Source organism: Etheostoma spectabile, chromosome 17 (assembly GCF_008692095.1).
Source record: "Etheostoma spectabile isolate EspeVRDwgs_2016 chromosome 17, UIUC_Espe_1.0, whole genome shotgun sequence".
Taxonomy (NCBI): Eukaryota; Metazoa; Chordata; class Actinopteri; order Perciformes; family Percidae; genus Etheostoma; species Etheostoma spectabile.
The window spans coordinates 19,858,331-19,877,501 of NC_045749.1; the positions used below are offsets into that span (position 1 = coordinate 19,858,331).

At 41.6% G+C, this 19,171-nt stretch overlaps 1 protein-coding gene across 3 annotated transcripts in view; it reads right to left on the reverse strand.

Moving 5' to 3' along the window:
* Positions 1-19,171, reverse strand: part of adgra1b (adhesion G protein-coupled receptor A1b) — a 211,245-nt gene that overhangs the window by 6,192 nt on the left and 185,882 nt on the right. For all 3 annotated transcript variants that reach the window (XM_032541028.1, XM_032541026.1, XM_032541029.1), the window contains one exon: positions 9,379-9,527. In XM_032541028.1, coding sequence (XP_032396919.1) covers positions 9,379-9,527 — 149 coding nt within the window. The remainder of the gene's footprint in view (positions 1-9,378; positions 9,528-19,171) is intronic.

The window sequence follows — 19,171 nt, forward strand, 5'->3', positions numbered from 1 at the left end:
TCTATATAAAAGAGACTTCAGATACAGTATTAGGGGACCACTAAGAGACTTCAGATACAGTATTAGGGGACCACTAAGGTCTATATAAAAGAAACTTCAGATACAGTATTAGGGGACCACTAAGGTCTATATAAAAGAGACTTCAGATACAGTATTAGGGGACAACTAAGGTCTATATAAAAGAGACTTCAGATACAGTATTAGGGGACCACTAAGGTCTATATAAAAGATACTTCAGATACAGTATTAGGGGACCACTAAGGTCTATATAAAAGAGACTTCAGATACAGTATAGGGACCACAAAGGGCATAAAAAGAGATTAAAAATGCAGTATTAGGGGCCACTAAGGTCTATATAAAAAGACTTAAAATCATTTAGGGACCACTAAGGCCAAAAAAAAGAGACTTCAAATCAGTACTAGGGGACCCTAAGGTCTTATAAAAAAGCTTCAGTACGTTTAGGGGGCCCTAAGGTCTAAAAAAAAAACTTCAGATCCGTATTGGGGGCCATAAGGCCCTTTTAAAAAATCCAAAACACCATTTCAGGACCTTTAAGGCCCTAAAAAAAAAAAAAAAAAACCCCAAAAAAAAACTAAAAAACAAAGCCCTTATGAAATGTTCCTTTTTTCTTTTTTGCTTTTCCCTGTAACTATTTTAAAAGTGGTTTTCCCAAAAAATAAAATTTGCTCTTTTAAAGTTATTGAAAGCAAAGGGGGGCTTTTAATTCTTGAAAAATAGTGGGCCCGGGAAAAAAGAAAACCCCAAGAAAATAAATTGTTAGCAATGCTGACGTGGTGACGGTTTGATGACGCCTGTAGGAACCAAAACGAGGAACTCATCGTTCTCTCGGCTCAAAAAGCCAGAGCCATTTGGAAACGATTGACTGAATGTTTCAATAAACTCTTGGAAGACAATTCTCTCATTGGGAAATCCACTCTTTTTGGAGGATTTCCCCAGGTTTTAATAGACCCCCTTCTAATTAAAGCTTTTAAATGTTTTATAGCATTGGAACAAGTTTTCTGGAACCACATTTACGAGCAAAAGCGTAGCTTTCATACCATCCTCAGTCAGAAACTGACTCCTGCCTGGATTTTGAGTAAGGCGATGATCTAAAACCTAACTGATAACAAGACGAGACATGTGAGGATATGTCTGATCGAGACACAGGTGGTGATTGGGTGGTTTTTGGTACTTTTTCTGTGCAGTAAAAGTAAAAGGCCCTTTTTTGGTTAATGTTGGAAAAAGAAAAAATGAGTTTTTTCCCCCATGTGACCATCAGCACGTAGTCTTGAAAATCATTCCCCCTCCAAATTTATGTGGATTGTTGCATTTGATAAAGTGTAAGCTTTTGTTTGGTGGGGTACCAACTCCTTTTTAAAAACAAATGCGGGGAAGCCCTTTTCTAACATTTGGATTTGGGGTGTCGGCTTTTATGTGTTCCTACGAGGTTTTTCAAGCAGATTTTAGACAACAATGCAAAGGGAAGTTAAGGTCAGCGACAGTCTTGATGGATAAAAGAAGTTTGTGAAACCCCTGCTTTATTTTTGACAACTAGAGGGGTCTCTTGGTTTTAAAGAAAAGGCCCCAAGACGTTTCAATTTGTTCTTCAAACCCCTTGTAACAACGGGCCTCTAGGGGGCTTTTGGAAAAAAAAGCTGGTTTACGGACTTCATTTGGCCATCATAGCGACGTGGGGAGAGATTTTTTAAAAACAAATTTAAAAATTTTCTAACTAAAGATTACATCTGGGGCCCGGTATGAAAAGGGACACCTTCCTTTTTCCCAAAAAGGGCATGACTATTTAGCTCATGAGAATTGTTTTGTTTTTCGCGTTCCAAGTTAGATCCCGTTTTGCTTACACAGTCCACTCAAATTACTTTCCCATTCAGTTATGGAAAGTGTGTCCCAAAACCCTTGGGAATGGTACGTATGGTTTCCAGATCTTTCAATTTTTTCCGAGACAGAAACATTCTCAAACCAAGTTTAAATTTTCTTCTGATTTCCTTTTTTTCTGATATTTTTCTAAAATACCATTAAAGGTCGAAAATCTGGAAATATGGGCTTTTGAAAAAACTGGGTCCAATATTCTTTTGGGGCTAGGGCCCAAAAAAGCGCCTTACGTGTTCACTTTTTTCCATTGGGGGTCTGGGAAAACCCGTGCCGATAAGGAAAACTTGTGTTGGGGTATCTCGTTCCAAAAAATGTTTTCCCCTATTGTAACCCCTCGGGTATTGCCATTTGTCATTTTACGATGTGCGCAACTGGGTGTCACTTTTAAGTTTTCCCTCTCGCCGCCTAGTGAAAGTACTTTTTTTTTCTCCAGGTGGGCAGGCAAGTATCTGAACAATGCACTTGCATCACAGAATACATATAATGAGCATTAGGAATTCAGCACAGGAACCGTGTTAATCCCCAGCAGCTGTCCTTGTCCCCTCTCTCTGCACTGTCATCCACTTTCCTATATAGCACTTTCCTATTTCCTTTCTTCCAGTTCAATTTCAACCTCTGTCACTGCTTTAACCTTTGCACCACTTCATCTTCCACCATCTTCATCCTCAGTTCCCCCCTCCCCACCTCTCTCTCTCTCCCAATCTGTCCTCTTTCACAAAGCACCCGGCCCAAAAATTCAATTACAATCAAGATGTTTGGCGAGGGCTGGTTAGGTGGATGGGGGGGTGGTGTGGGGGCATTACCGGCCTGTCACTGTCTTTGAGTGGAAGGGTTCCCGGGGGGACTCTCCTCCAACAGAAAGCCATTTACACAGCCTTCAGCCAGATAAGCATACATGAGAAGAAGTAGTGGATGTTAAAGCACCCTGTGCTTTAGAAGCCTCATGGCCCTTTATCCCCTGCCTGTGTTTCCCACAGGCCTGTGACCGACAAAACACGTAGAGTGCGTGCAAAAAATGTATATCATGTTTGATCAAACGACTGTCTACATGATGCTCTGCTTTTGTGCTCCTTCACATTAAAATTCTATCCAATGCACTCCCTCTTGTGTGAATACACACACAGTGTCTTGCACATTTTGACATACATTTTGGTCGGCCATTCTACTGAAAAAAAGGCTTCAAATAAAATGGCTGTGTATGCAGAGTTGTGCTTTGGAGTGAGTTTAGGAACAGCAATCATCTGATATAAATAGACCCTGAAGTGCCTTTTAGCCAGCAGCTCCAGTGACTCCCTCCCATCCGTGTTCGTTTGCTTATGCACTGTCCTCTGTTTTCTTACTATGAGCTGTCCTCTCTATGGACCTGGTCCAGGATATAAACATAGCACAGCTGGGGACAACGGATGGTTCCATCACAGGCCATAGGCCTATGGGTATGCAACTGTAGGCTAGGGATGTTAATATTGACTGATGTTGACTGATTATTCCTATCAGTTAAAATTAATAATATTAAAAAATATATCAAAAAGTAATTAAAAGAGCCTTTCCGACAAAGACAAAGAATGGTTCATAAACCCCCATGAGTAATTGAGGAAGAGGTGAAGTTACCCTGCCCGGAGGAAGCTTGGGGGGGTCTGGAGCCAGGCCAAGAAGGAGGGCTCGTCAGCGAGCGCCTGGTGGTCGGGTTTGCCACGGAGGCCGGCCGGGCCCAGCCCCAAAAAGCAACGTGGTACCTCCCTCTCCATCCTATGGGCCCACCACCTGTGGGAGGAACCGCTGGGGGCCGGTGCGCTGCCACACGGGTGGCAGTGAAGGTCAGGGGCCTAGACGGACCAGATCCGGGAGGCAGAGGCTGGTTCTGGGGACGTGGAATGTCACCTCTCTGTGGGGGAAGGAGTCTTGCGAGAGGTGGCGCGCTACCAATAAGATCGGGTGGGGCTTACCTCTACGCACAGTCTCGGTTCTGGAATCATACTCCTGGATAGGGGTTCTTCTCTGGAGTTGCCCAGGGTGGGAGGCGCCGGGCGGGTGTGGGGATACTCACACTGAGCGCTGCTACGTTGGAGTTCACCCCGGTGGACAAGAGGGTCGCCTCCCTACGCCTGCGGGTTATGGGGGGGGGAAACTCAGACTGGTGTTTAGAGTATTTGGCCTTCTTGGAGACCTTGAATGGAATCCTGTATGGGGCTCCAGTGGGGGACTCCATAGTTCTGCTGGGAACCGAGCTTTCAACCGAGCAGTCACTGGATCCGTTTGCAGCCAAGTGTGAAGCGGCTGGGCTGAGGATCAGCACCTCTAAATCTGAGGCCATGGTTCTCAGCAGGAAACCGGTGGAGTGCCTACTCCATGTAGGGAGTCCTTACCCCAAGTGAAGGAGTTTAAATACCTGGGGGTCTTATTCGCGAGTGAGGGGACAGTGGAGCGGGAGATTGGTCGGAGAATCGGAGCAGTGGGGACGGTATTACATTCAATTTATAGCACTCTTGTGATGAAAAGCTATGGTCATGACTGAAAAAACAAGATCCAGGGTACAAGCGGCCAAAATGGGTTCACCTGAGTAAACCCATTGTTTCTGCTTTTGCTTTAAAACTGCAACGTGTAACAGTCTAGTATATTCATTCCATCTTCTTCTTTCCAGGGGTGTTGGGTCATTTTGTGATTTCTACCTCAGTGGACCATTTCACTTTTTAATACACATATCTCATAGTTCATGCATCACCAGTCACTCAAACTAGCCATTTCCCTTTACAGCAGCTAAGAATAGGTTTTCTAAAACATCCCAACCAGAGAAAAGCATATCTATGTGACATGACTTTATTCAGTGTCTCAGACTGCTGGGGAGAAATACTGAGGGTAAAATTCAACAGATGTTGGAGATAAATGTTCTTTTAAAGGGAAGTGTTGCTTTAGAGGAATGATCTGCACCCATCACAGCAGATGACTGTCAGTTACAGTTCTTTGCCGATTGCTTTCACACGTGGAGCGGAATGTGGCTCATTGTGGCAAAAACTCTTCACACGACACTTGGAGATAAATATCTTACCTCTATGTCAATATGACACAAACGCTGCAGTCAAAATCTAACAATCCTTTATCAAAATGGTAGTTTTGCAATAAAATGATACACACGTGCACCACTTGAATTACTCTTTCAAAGCAGCAACAACACACCGTTGTACTTTATACACAACACTGCTCTCTTTAGTACTTTGTGTACCTATTTTTTCATACAGGCTTCTGTGAAAGATTGTGCCAGTACAGAACAAATACATCGTTTTTAATAAAGACGTAAAAAGTGCAAAACAGAAAATGAGTTTGTACCTTTGGTGCCTTTGTTTTGGCATGGTTCCAAAAGGTTAAGGTTTTGGTGCTACTGTCTAACGACAGTTACTCACTTTTAGAGTGTAAAGATCGGCAAAAACGGCAATGGCATGCACAGAGGCGTTTAAGGTGTGTGGTCCAACGCGGTGTAGCAGATTTCTGACACAGGTCGGTGTGATGGTCTGCTGGGTGTGCCATCAGATGCTGTCAGGAGTGAAGGGACAGGCGACGAGTAAGATGAGGAGGAAAAAGGCGGTTGGGGGGGGATTCTCAGAGGAGAAATTGATTTGTCTCCAGCTGCTAAGTCTCATTCCATGAGCCTGTCTGACAGGGAGCATTACAGTCAATCACTGTGGATCAACTCGGCGGCCGCGCCACACGATCCCCTCGTCTGCCTCCAGACAAATCATCTCATTCGCAAGCGGTGCATGATGGGAGAGCCTCGAGAAGGTCCCATATTAAAACCCCCAATCACGCAGGTGTCTGAGGATTTGTTTGCGAGGAAAGTGCTGCTTAGTGTTAAGGGGGACCCTCATCCTCAGTGGCGTTCAGTCAGGAATACATTATTGAGCAAGTTCCAGTTGAAACAATGTCAGTTATATGACATTGCTCATTTATAGATTTTTTTAGATATTAGTTGCAGGTGTATGGGTGATAAATGTCCATGTGAATTCTACGTGTACCAATGATCCTCTAAAACACCCCATAGAAAGTAAGTCTAAAAGCAAATAGTGAGTTGCTCCAAGTAGGGTTCATATCCAGTGCAATTCCAAATCCTTTTCTAGTGTGGGGTCATTCGGCTATATTGTCTTCACAATATTCAAGATTCAAGAAAATTCAAGCAACTGAAACGAAACATGATATATTCCTGCAGCTTTGAGGAAATGACTCTCCCAAACCGAATACACGATTAAATGACAAACAGGCATTTGTTCCGGTGCACCCTATGTTTGCCTCCCTATCTCTGCTCCCGAACCTTCTCTTAAAAGGATTTCTCGTCGGAGCTCCTGGAGTTCAGCTCTGCAGCACAGTTGCAACGTGCAGAAGAGCTCGCGCTGCACCTTCTCGCCGCAAAAAAGGCCCGAGCGCCCGGTGTGTCCAAAAGCTGATCCTCTTAAACATGCCAAATGGCGTGAGCAAGCAGAAAAGGAATGAAGTGGAGAATGAGTGGAAGATTTTAAAAAAAAGAGACATCAAAAAACGCAGAAATCCAATCAGATGTGTGTGTCTAAGCGAATAGGAATTTAACGGGTCAAAAAGCTAAATGCATTTAGATTTGTGATAAGGCTCCTGGCTCGGCTGCCTCTCGGGTGATTGAGGTAATTATTTATAGCGGGGGGGGGGGGGGGGGGGGGGGGGGGCGGTGATGGCATAGCAACAGGTTGTTTTAGGTCATTCGCTTCCTCGACCTTCCTCCTCCCCCTTGGCATATATCTGTCCTCCATTCTTTTTGCCTTAAAGCGCAGCAGGGAGCGTCAAACAGAATCACTGAGCCAAAACATTTACTAAACAGCAGATCTGCTGTTCTAGACATTGTCCTGCATGAATGTGTATCTGCATCTAAACTGCAGAATCTGAACTATACAAACTATACGTTGTCAGGTTGGAGCAGTGGTTCCTAACCTTTTCTGTCCAATGTAAAGCTAAAGGTACTTTTAATTTCACATACACATACATTCTTCGCATATAACCCACCCCTAAAGGGAGCAGTGGGCAGCCATTTCCAGCCCCCGGGGACCAACTCCAGATCTGAGCCAGTGTCTTGATCCAGGGCACTGACTGGAGAACCCCCCCATCCATATGAGATGAGCAACTCAATGCCACCTGTCATGTGCCAAAGCTGGCCATTGCAGTTAACCCTTGTGTTGTCTTCCCGTCAAAATTGGCAATCGACACTTTTGTTGACGCTTTTTATCAATGTCCTTAACTTTTTTTTTAAGTTTTTGTCCCTTTTTTTTCTCCATGTTTGCCACTTTTTTGTAGTTTCAACACTTTGTAACTAACACTAACTTATTAACTTTAGTTTTACAGTTATTTTTGGAATGTAAGGTCAATAAACCTCATTTATAGGAAATTATACCTAATGTTTGAGTTAGAAAAGCAGAAATTAGGATTTATTTAGACTAAAATGAAAGGAATGGATGTTGATGGATAATCACGGACTGGAATATGTCAACTTTTACTCAATACTATTTCAAAACCACTAAAATTTGTTTTTTTATTAGGCTATAAAATTGAATAAGACGCCCCAAAATTAATGAAAGTAGAGATTTGTACCTGCCAAAGAGCGTTATGTGGAATCAATCATGTTATTTTGGGTAGTTAAAAACAACACTTTTATTGGAAAACGGGTCAATTTGAAACAAGGACAACATGAGGGTTACATTTTATAGCGGATGTTAAGTATCACAACATTAAAAAAAAAAAGATAATTTTACAATATTTTTTTCCATGCAATTGATTTTTCAATGCTCAGGTTGGTTTGGTCAAGTTTGCATGCCTACTACTTCCACTTAAAACTGGACATTTCCATTTTTCCATTACTTCGTATAGTTTTAGCTAACAATGGTTGTCCATTAGGTTTATCTGGAATTATTTCAACTGTTTTTAAGTTACTTTTAGCTACCCATTTCAACAATTTATCAGTTAGTGTTTATCCATTAGTCTATACTATTGGCGACCAGCGTTTAGGCCTAGCCATTACTTTGAACGTATTTATTTATACTGCTTACTTTCAGCTATTTTTGCCCTGACTGTTTACACATTACTTTTAGGGAGCAATTTCACCAGTTTATTCATTTTAGAAATGACATAACTGTTCAGCCTTTACATGTGGTTAAATATTTCAGATGTTTATCCATTACTTTTACCTAACTATGTTGACCCCTCCACTTGCTTGCTAATTAGTTGTCATACAATCTCAGTGTCCCAGTGTCCCAGCTGACTCCTATTAGTGAGAGCTGTGGAATGTGCACTAAACATTTCATTGCTGGTAGCTTTCTGATTACCATGACAATACATTTAGGCTATTTATGATCTGTAGCACACCAAATTGTAATCTTATTAGGATGTACTTTTTGCTCCTAAACACATGTGGATGTGGATCAAAGATAATAGACAGAAACCTTAGACAGATGCTCGTCAGTCTTATAACCTCTCTCTGTCAGGTTTATTGTTGCTAAGCAGCAGTGTGCTGCTTGAATATCACCAGGTGAGTCGGAGCTAAATAGGCCTCAGATCATAAATCTCCCTAATTAAAAGGAATTAACTCGGCTCCTCTAATCTCTGGCATTTCTCAGACTCCTGTTCACATTAACTGAGTCATTACCGTTCAAAACCTAACTTCTTCACTCATGGCTGACAGTGACTCAGATTAAAAATGTATTTTTCCAACAAGAGTAAATGTGGGAGAAATCCACAAGGAGAGCCAAAGCGGTACAAAAAGGAAGACCTGACAGTTATGTCACTAAAGAGTGAACAAAGCCAGAGGCTTGACAGAATGCAACCTAGCTGTGGATTTCTGCGCAATAACTCATCCAAGCTATTGTTGCCATCCAAAAGGAAACATGAGCCAACCAATCCCTAAAGAGAAATACACAAACTACACATACGCTCAAATACTTTGATAAAGACACCCCTGCACAAGAAGATGAGACTACTATGACAAATGAACACACACATGACTCATAACACTTTACTTAAACCACACTTATTTTAAGATTTGCATCTAGAAATCAGAGAAACTGAAAATCTGCAGTGGAAAGTGAATAAGTACATTTACTCAAGTACTATATATGAGTACAGTTAAGAGGCATTTGTACTTAATTGTAAGTGTTTCCATGTAATGTGACTTCATACTTCACAAAATTTAGGACAGAAATATTTTACTTTTTACGACACTACATTTTTTAGGTTAAGATTTTACATAAAACAAAAATATAAGATACAATATTGTTAAAGATCTCTTTTGGCTTTTTGTTTGTGGATGTTTGTCGCTGTTTGTGTTTCTTTAATATATATAAAAAATAACATAAAAATTAGATGTTTTTTTGGCTTGTGACATTTAGAAAAAAGTAGTGTACGCACACACAGTCCTGTACAGAGCTGTGTGTGTACTTTTCTGTCTCGAGGCAGTGTGGCAGGCTTGCAAGGACATTCCGTGCTTACCTCAACAGGGGGGGCTGTTTACGGGGGGGAGGCGGGTCGCCATCTTGGCTCTGCGGAGGCTTCTTGGTCACCTGTTTGTAAATGTTCCTGGCCGTCACCCCGAGCCACAGCATGGTCGACAGAGACGAGTAGTGCAGCACGACCCCGACCTGACACGGGGGGACAGAGGACACATCAAGTTATTCCTTCGACTTCTCTGAACTTTGGCTTCTACACACTGTACAGTATGTCTCCCTTGGAAAACATGTCAGACTTGATTACATTCCTGTAACTCAAAGAAAAAGATGTTAAGAGCTGCCTCGCCTTCCTCAAAAACATCACCAATGTCACCAGTGGTGGAAGAAGTATTTAGATGCTTTACTTAAGTAAAAGTACTAAAATCACACTATAAAATACTCTGTTATAAGATAAAGGTCCTGCGTTAAGAATGTTGCTTAAGTAAAAGTATCAATCAGGAAATGTACTTAAAGTATAAAAAGTCCTCAAATGTTACAATTCTGTCAATCAACTAAGTGTTTGATCACATAATCGTTTCAGCCGATAAATTGTTGGGTAGTTTAATTTATCTCAAATCTTAATTTATCTTTTTATTAAAGAATATGATTTATCGTACAATTCACTTGTACATTCTGAGCGTCTGTTTTTAGAACTAAATACAAAAAAAAAATCAAATAAACAGTAAGCTTAAAGTGGTACAACATTAATACAAGACAAAGCAAAACAAGACAAGTAACAACAAACAAAATGGTGGCAATAACACCATCAGACTGACCCCGATCCTTCACACTATCCCAACCCCCCCCGTCCGCCCGTCTAACCCCTTCCCATGTATCTCCACCCCATCCACCCTCCCTCACAGAGACCGTCACTCTAAAACCATTAAAACTGTCATTTATAGTGTGCTAGGATGCGGACTGTGGTACTGGATTTGTAGTTGTGAAGTATGATATGAGGGGTTTCCATGTTTTATTGAATAAGATGAGCCTGTCTTTCAGCGTGTACCTTATCCTTTCTAAATGAAGTGTGCTAGTTAAATCCTCTACCACATCTTAGAGGTAGGCACGGTTGTGCTCTTCCATGAGATGAGGATAAATCTCTTTGCTATTATGAAACAAATGAGAGAGAAAGCGCTGCTGTGCCACACTCAGTTTCCTGAAGGTCTCTGATATTCCAAGAATGATGAACAGGGGCTCAGGTTTGATTGAAGTATTTATGACCGCAGACATAATGTTACATATATCAATCCAGAACAGCTGGAGCCTTGGGCATAAAGCAAAACTATGGAGAAGTGTTGCTGCGGAAGAGTGGCACTTATCACACATAGGTGACACTTCTGGGTATATGGTATGTAGTTGCTCCTTCGAGTAATGAAGCCTATGTATAATACGAAATTGGAAAAGACAATGTCTTCCGTTATCTCAACAATTGTGTATTTTTTCAAGACTTTCTTTCAATAAGTCAACTGGAATAGAATCACCAAGTTCCTCTTCCCACATATTTATAATTTTCAGTAGATGGGGAGCTTATTGATAACACATTGTCATAGACGTGGGATATCAGTTTACTTTCGTTACCATTCATTTATTTTAGATTGTGATTCCGTCTCAAAATCTCTTAAGTACCTCCGAACGTAGTCCCTAACTTGTAGGTAATTCCCCAGCTCATACTTCCTCTGTAGTTGCGTGAAGGAAGCAAAACGCCTCCCACGTATAAGTCACCAATACAATGATCGTATAAGTTAATACAATCTATCTCCATTGATCCTGTTCGTTTATTTGCTGCTTTCATGGCTGGATTGATTACAGTTAGTATATTACATATTGGACCTTTAAATAAAGTACTTGAGTTACATTCCACCACTGAATGTCACTCCAAGGCTGTCTCTATACACGTTTTCCTTCAAGAACTGACTGCTTTGTCTTATCCTTGACTGCAAGACAATAATACAAGAATGGAAAGACAGGTTCAAAAAGCGCTATTGAATCATCAAGGTTGTTTGGGATACAGTGAGGTTCTACCGCTGGATACTGAGCAGCTCCTTATCAGTTGAGTTAGAGGACACGATGAGTGCACTCCGAATAACAAATCTGAATATAAATGATAGTCACGTTGACAACCATCAGCGCGTGGTTGTTTTCCAAAATGCACTGTATATCTCTGCTCTTCCTCGTTTTAATATTCATGAATAATGTTTGAACGGGGGAGCTGATCTAACTTTGTTTAAAGGCTTTGCCAGCTCATAGAAAGAGGGGAGAGATGAGAGTTACAAAAAAAAAAGAGGATAGAGAAAATTAAAATGTTAGTCAGCCTCTTCATTATGGCACTTACTATGTCTACATGCACATAATATTAAAGGTCCCATGGCATAAAACTTTCACTTTGTGAGGTTTTTAATTTTTAATATGCGTTCCCCCAGCCTGCCTATTGTCCCCCGGTGGCTAGAAATAGTGATAGGTGTAAACCGAGCCCTGGGTATCCTGCTCTGCCTCTGAGAAAATTAAAGCTCAGATGGGCCGATCTGCAATATTGCTTCTTATGAGGTCATAAGGGGCAAGATTACCTCCTCTTTTCTCAAAAGCCTCTCCCCTTTCAGAGAGAGAGGCTTTCAAAGTGCAAAGTGGCAGTTGGTCAAGGCCACACCCCTACCCTCCGCCTGCCCCCCCCTCTTTCCTCATCAAGAGCTACAGACTCAGAAAGGGCACATACTAAGGAAAGCTCATTGTGGGACTGGCTCTAGTTGCTGGAATTCTGCACCAAGGTCGCATTTTGGGAAAGAGACTTCGATACAATATTAGGGGACCACTAAGGTCTACATAAAAGAGACTTCAGTTACAGTATTAGGGGACCACTAAGGTCTACATAAAAGAGACTTCAGTTACAGTATTAGGGGACCACTAAGGTCTATATAAAAGAGACTTCAGATAGAGTATTAGGGGACCACTAAGGTCTATATAAAAGAGACTTCAGATACAGTATTAGGGGACCACTAAGGTCTATGTAAAAGAGACTTCAGATACAGTATTAGGGGACCACTAAGGTCTATATAAAAGAGACTTAAGATACAGTATTAGGGGACCACTAAGGTCTACATAAAAGCCTCCAAAGATCACCATGTCATAGTACCTTTACGTTTTTGGCCCTTATTTGGTAAAGCACAATATTCCGACTAAGCTGTTTACATTGCTAATAAAAGGGAGGTCTAATAATATTCCTGTTTACATGCAGTTGTGTAAAAAGGATTGGATAAGATTAGGAGTTTTTCTAAGTTTTCTACAGATGGCGGACTTGTTCAACACAGCTTCCCTCTTTCCTTTCTTCAACTGCCTTCTTGAAAACAAATTCCAAAGTCAAATGTTTATAAGTAGGAGTGTCTCTCCTACCAACCAGAAATCTGGGCTTTTTGTTTGGCCATGCATCTATACTGCGGTCTTTTTGGCTGGTTGGTTTGTGTACAACAACCACAACAACACAAAGAACTGACTGTAAGCCGTAAACAGGCAAGAGGCCTTCAACTCTCACAAACTGTCTTAAAAAACCTTGATTGAGACACATATTCTGAATGCGCTGTATACATGTCCAAAGAACTCTTCTAAAACTTGAATGATTACAGCACATCCCATGCATGTTGTGTCGAGCCTTCTTAGTGTTTTAAAATTGGCGATTGTAGTGCCCCTAGCCATTCAAAAGACCATTTGACCAAAAAACAAAAACACGGTGATATTAAAAGTGGCATTTTGGTCCTAATCATGCGTTTAAATGAAAGTTTGACTCAGGTATATTCACAAAAAGACCCTAGGAGTTACGCTTTAAGGCATTAAGATCAATTTCCAAAAGATGATTTTTTTATTCTTCTTTTTAGTCAACTCATGCAAGCCGCTGTATGTAAAAATAAATAAAAGTAATAGAAAATGGAATACACATTCAAATCATCGGTACATTTCTCAAACACAAAATCAGTCCAAATAGCCTTCTACTTCTTGATGTCTTTAACAGTGTTGCCATATTCATGCAGTTCTTGAAAAAAGCGTTCAAAGTTTGGTTTGGAGTTTGACCATTTGACAAAATTATGTGTACAAAAAAGATACTATATTTTCCCATTTTATTGTATTCAAATGTGTTTATGTGACCTTTCACTTCTGGAGAAGCTTAGAGCGAGGAAAAACAGGTGTATCCTACGCAGTCTTTCATCACGTCATGCCGCATAAGAACCGAGGATTTCTCTATTGGCAGCTGCTTTATCCTCACATCTCTTCACATCCTCACTAGGAAGATACTTGAGTGAGGGAAGCGAGGAGACACGTTAGCATGATGAAAAGCACCCCGGATGCTAATTGGAAGTGTCCTTGAGCTGATTATGGAGAGTAGAGCAAAGAGCGGGTGGTAAGTCAATCACTGCTGTGGAGTCCGCAAGCTTCAGAGCTTCATTAGTGCCAAGAACATATACAAAGGAAGTGTTTGTAATATGGAAATAAGGAGAGAGAGGGGGGGGATGGTAAAGGTAGGGGTGCACACATTGATCACAGTTGGCTGATTAGGTTTCAGCAAACAAAAACAAGAACTAAACCTCTGATGTAGGAAGTGAAATTGCATTAACATAAATAAAGCAATACAGCCATGTTGTCCATCTGACAGGTTTTCAGAGGAAACCTTGGAGATTCCAGATCAGCCCATCTGAGCTTTCATTTTCTCAAAGGCAGAGCAGGATGCCCAGGGCTCGGTTTACACCTATACACCTACATTTCTATCCACTGGGGGGCCATGGGCAGTAGAGCCTGACCGATATATTCCGCGGGCCAATATTATCAATATATATCGGCGGACCGATATTATCGGCCGATATTGGGCATTTCCTGATCTATCGGTATTGGCATTTATAAAGGTCGTCAAAACCACAAACATTAAATATTCATTCATCAGAATCATTTATAATGACAACTAAATGATTCTGATGAATGAATATAAAAAAAAACAAAAAAACAACCATGGTCCACCATGTTATGAGTTGCATAGTTTCACCAGAGGGCGCTCTACAACGTCCCTGTTGGCAACACAGAATATTTTTTGTTATTGTGCTTTTGTTCAAAGGACTTTAAGTTTCATATCTTAAGTTTGTATTTTTTTTATATATATATATATATTTTTTTATTTATCATAACTTTAATATATTTTAGTTCTGCTTTGACAATAAAACAAATTATTAGCATATTGTTTTAATGAGAACTCATAAATAACTACAAATAACCAATGGTAGGCAAATCTGCTTATGCTTTGTAACGTGTTTCTGGATTTAAAAAAATATATACTAAATATCACCCGATATATCAGAATGTCGGATTTTTAAATCATCAAATATTTGTATCGGTATCGGTCTTAAAAATCCTTTATCGGTACCAATACCGTGACTTCAATACGGGTCCTGAACAATAATTTTTTTAAGGTAGGAATGTCTAGATAAGACCTATAAACACAGCCCCTGTTTGATATTTTACTATTCATAGTGGCCATACATAATTTCAATCAGTGATCATATCAGTGAGCAGCACAATGATCACACAGTTAACAAAACAGGAGCTGGAAACGGCCCCAGAAAACCTGATAAATGTGTCCCCATTAAAAAGCTCCAGCTTCTGTCACCTCCAGCTCCCTCTGTCAGCCCCTAGGATGGATGTCCAAGATGGAGAGATTGACCAAACGGCACACCCATACAAATTTAGGCTAGTGAAAATCCGTATTTTTCATACGTGAGAGGTCACTAAAACAAAATGGAAACCATGCTAAAGCTAGTCTTTCTGTAGTCTCAATACACCCAGCGTTTAACATGTTGCTATTTAAACAGTGACTAACTCACTTGATCATTCACTAATTGTGAGTAGCTGATTTTACGGACATCCTTTTCTGAAAAGCTTTATACCTCAGTATTTCTACAGTGGATTTAGAATGGCACCCTATATGCATTTTCTGTAAAGAACACTGTCACACAAATTGTTTTAAGAATTTTAGCGAATGCTAACAGAGCTAAATTGAAAGGTCCCTCTAAGCTGTCTACTATGGGCATATTCATTATAGCGGCACCCTACTGCTTTGATGCATAAGTAACTAGTCTACCGGAAGCATTTTACACATGGGGAAATGAGCTCAGGAACACTCAAATTGGACCCAATGGAAAGTACAAAGCAAATCACTGCAGATATTGTAATGTCTTGAGTCTTTCCTTTGCCAGGGTTTACCGTCGAAACTAATTTCACAGTGGCACACTAATGAGGAAATCTTCTGTACAGCATCTTTAAGCTGACAGTTGGATGTAACCTCAGATCTAGGTCACATCCTTAGCCAAGTTCTTCGCTAAATTAATAGGTTATTTAACGCTGGTCACGCATACTTAACAATCGACTGAGATGTCCAACCCAATCCAAATTGGATGGTCTGAGGTAAGATGAGGTAAGGCGAGGGAAAACAAGGATATTCTGTAGGTTGTTCTGCTGCTTAATACAAGCAAACAGACGATGTAGCGTGACAGCTGGGGTGTTGCTCAAATCAATGTCAAACGAGCCACGTTGGAAAGAAACGATGGAAATAGAGATTAGAGATGACTTTGACTCTGAGACTGTAAAGGCGTCGGATGCTGCATGGCGGCAGCGCCAGAGAGGGGCGGGGAGGTGGCGCAACACGGAAGAGTGGCATACAGATGGAGAGCGGGAAGATGAGTACAGGATGCAGGTGGAGATGGTACGGGGGGAGGGTGAGGTGGGTGGGGCGGGCATGCTTGAAGTACTGCTAGTACTGCCAAAGCTAGTTTCAGATTTCCTTGAAGTTCCCTCTGTCAGAGGGAGAGCATGTACTTATGTGTCCTCCTGGGAGGAGGGAAGGGAGTGTGTGTATGTGTGTGTTGAGGGGAGGTGGGATAACTGGGGAGAGAACTCAGCAGGCGCTGCTCATATGAGCGTGTGCATTTCAGTGTGCGTATACGTGCGTTGTCGTGCGAACACACATCTCCTCAAGCGGTCCTGTAATTATCCCAAACTGTGTCTGGTGGGGCCGGCCTCCATCCCCAGTAGAACAGCACACAATCTGGGCTCCTGCCCAAAGCTGTGCAGGCTTCCTGTTAGCAGTGATTGGTTAAAGGAGGAGCAGCAAGAAACAGGCAAAGGCCCCGGGATAAAATTGGATAAATGAATGACTGCTAAATAAGTTAAAGAGCAACAGCAGGGCCAACTCAGTCACATGGCATTGTCAACAACACCTGCTCACACTGCTGGACAGGAGGCGTAATGTTTAAGTAGACTTTAGTCAAATTTACTTTCTACTAGGGGTTTATCAGGTGTTACTTATGGATGTATTTACAGGTACAGAAACTTTTCGGTTTCCATGTTGTTGATAACCAATATCCATCCATTAGCTATTGATTCAAATTTACAACAGCACTGATGGATACATGTAGCTGAAGTCTGTGGCTTGGGTGATTTTATTTTGATTAGCAGTAGCTCCGTCCGTAGGGAGTTGGGTTGGGTCCACATACGGACCAAAAGTATGGTGGTGGACTGGTAGCTGGAGAGGTGCCAGTTCACCTCCAGGGCACTGCCAAGGTGCTCTTGAACCGAACCCCCGACTGCTCAGGGCGCCTTTCCATGGGCAGCCCCCCCACTCTGACATCTCTCCATTAGTGCATGAATATGACCTGAGCATGTGTGTAATTTAGGCCTTTGTGTAATGTGTGTAATGACAACAGAGTGTAAGTTGTTATTTCCCCTTGTGGGACTAATAAAGCATACATTATTTGATCAAAGTCGTGTTTCGGCATCCTCCAAGTCACCAAATAAATGAAATGATTGGAGGTTTTGGAGGTGCACATACCTAAACATATCCAATCAAATGTGACTTGGGGCGATAAACTAATCCAGCCCATTATTTGGTAGTATGTGGGTCTTAGTCGCTGAGAGCGATGGGATGGGTCAGAGGTTGACAAACACACTTACATTTCCTGAAGGATTGTGGTTAAAGTTTCGTGTAATCATTTTTTTTCCTCGCATATTTATTAAAAGTGGGGGAGGAGGTGGGGGGTGGGTTGGGGGCCTCCCCTTCCCCTCCACCTTCTAACCTCCCCCCACACTGTATCGTCTGTTTCCCGAACCACCCCAATTTTATTGAATCCCTGCGAGTGTTTATCTCTCCCTTACATTATGAAACACAAGACAACCCAACTTTGATGAATTCCCAACATCTGTTTGTATGAAGGGGCATGTTGTAACAAAATGTGTAAGTTCAAACCTTGGCCCCCATAGCAGGCCCCGCCATCCAAAAAGGCAAAAGACCTTTTGTAGGCTAAAGGCCTAACCCAGGGAATTTTGTTCTCAGACTTATAAGAAAAATAAAGTCCCCCTATTCAGTTTAGCCCTGAATTAGAGCCCCCGAGACTTTGGCCCGGGAAAGCAAATTTTCACCAAAATACTGAATTTGGGGATCTGCATTTGTGAACCCAAAGGGAACCCCTCTCTCTCTCTCTAAAAGTCTACAGAAACAAATCAAACAGAAATCTTTTTGATCCCCGAAAGGGAAAAACTGTATTTACAGTACACCCGGTTAATTCCCCCAGACAAACAACTAACATGCAAGACAAAACACAGTCTGTGGGCACATGAAAATTTTTTGAGGTGGCATATAAAGGGGGCGGAAAACAGAAACAGGCAGACATAAGTCTCTCCGCCAGAAACAGGAAAAACTTCTAGATTGCCAACCTCCCGGATGGAAATCTTTAAAAGGGAAAAAATTACATGTACCAATGATTTTCGTATTTAATATTCAAAAATATTTTATGCCCCGGTATTTTGGGTTTCCCGTTCTGTCCCTGTATCTCTTTGTAGGGGAAAGGGTATGTTTGACTTTTTCATTTTCCCACCAAAGGTAGAGATGGAGCCGACGAAATTGCCTAGAACGGTGTTTATCTAGCAGGTCCCAGGCGAACCGAGCCCCCCAAAACAAATGTCCTTTTTTAGCTAAAATAGAATGACCGGTCCAGACACTTGACACACGGGGACAATTCGAGAAATACGGAAGAGCGCCAACGGTCTGCCTATTCCACTGGGTTCTGTTTGAGATTAAACTGGTGGTTCCAACAAGGGTTGGTTTGTTCCTCTGGGGGCACTGCATATAAGAAGTGATTACTGATTGTATTTACCAGAATGTTTTTGGTGTCACCTTGGTACTTCTGTTTGCAATGTGAACGGCCATTCGCTCGTTTTTGTTTGCTTGTTTTCCTCGCGAAACTAATTAACTCGTTCCCGAATATCCAAACGTTTAATCCAGTCTACAGCCTGTCTTTATTTTTGTTTCAACAAAGGTCCCTCTTTCTTCATTTACAAATCCTCCCTCCTGCACAAAACTTCCCACAACCACTTGGCGTTGTCGGCAGGATTCAAGGAGGGCTCAGAAAGGGACTCCGCTGGTGCTGATTACAGCTAGCACCCGGGATCTGAGGATCACCTGGCCTCTACACCGCGCCAAAACATCTTTGAGAGACCGAGGTCAGAACCCGGAGGGCTCGCTTGATCCACTCTGAAATCCCAAACTAAAAGACTCAATTTCAAACAGCGGGGGTAGTTAGAAATTTCATGTTTAAAAACAATTTGAATTGGTACCGCGACCCCAGTGTGAGACAAGACTGACCCCTGTTTTCCTGGATTATTTGGTGAAAAGTTTTTATCTTTGTTTTGGTAAATTTTTAGGTTTTTTACAAAAACAAGGAGAAAAGGGTTTTATTTTGGTTTTAAACATCCAGGTTGTCTTACAGAATAAACCC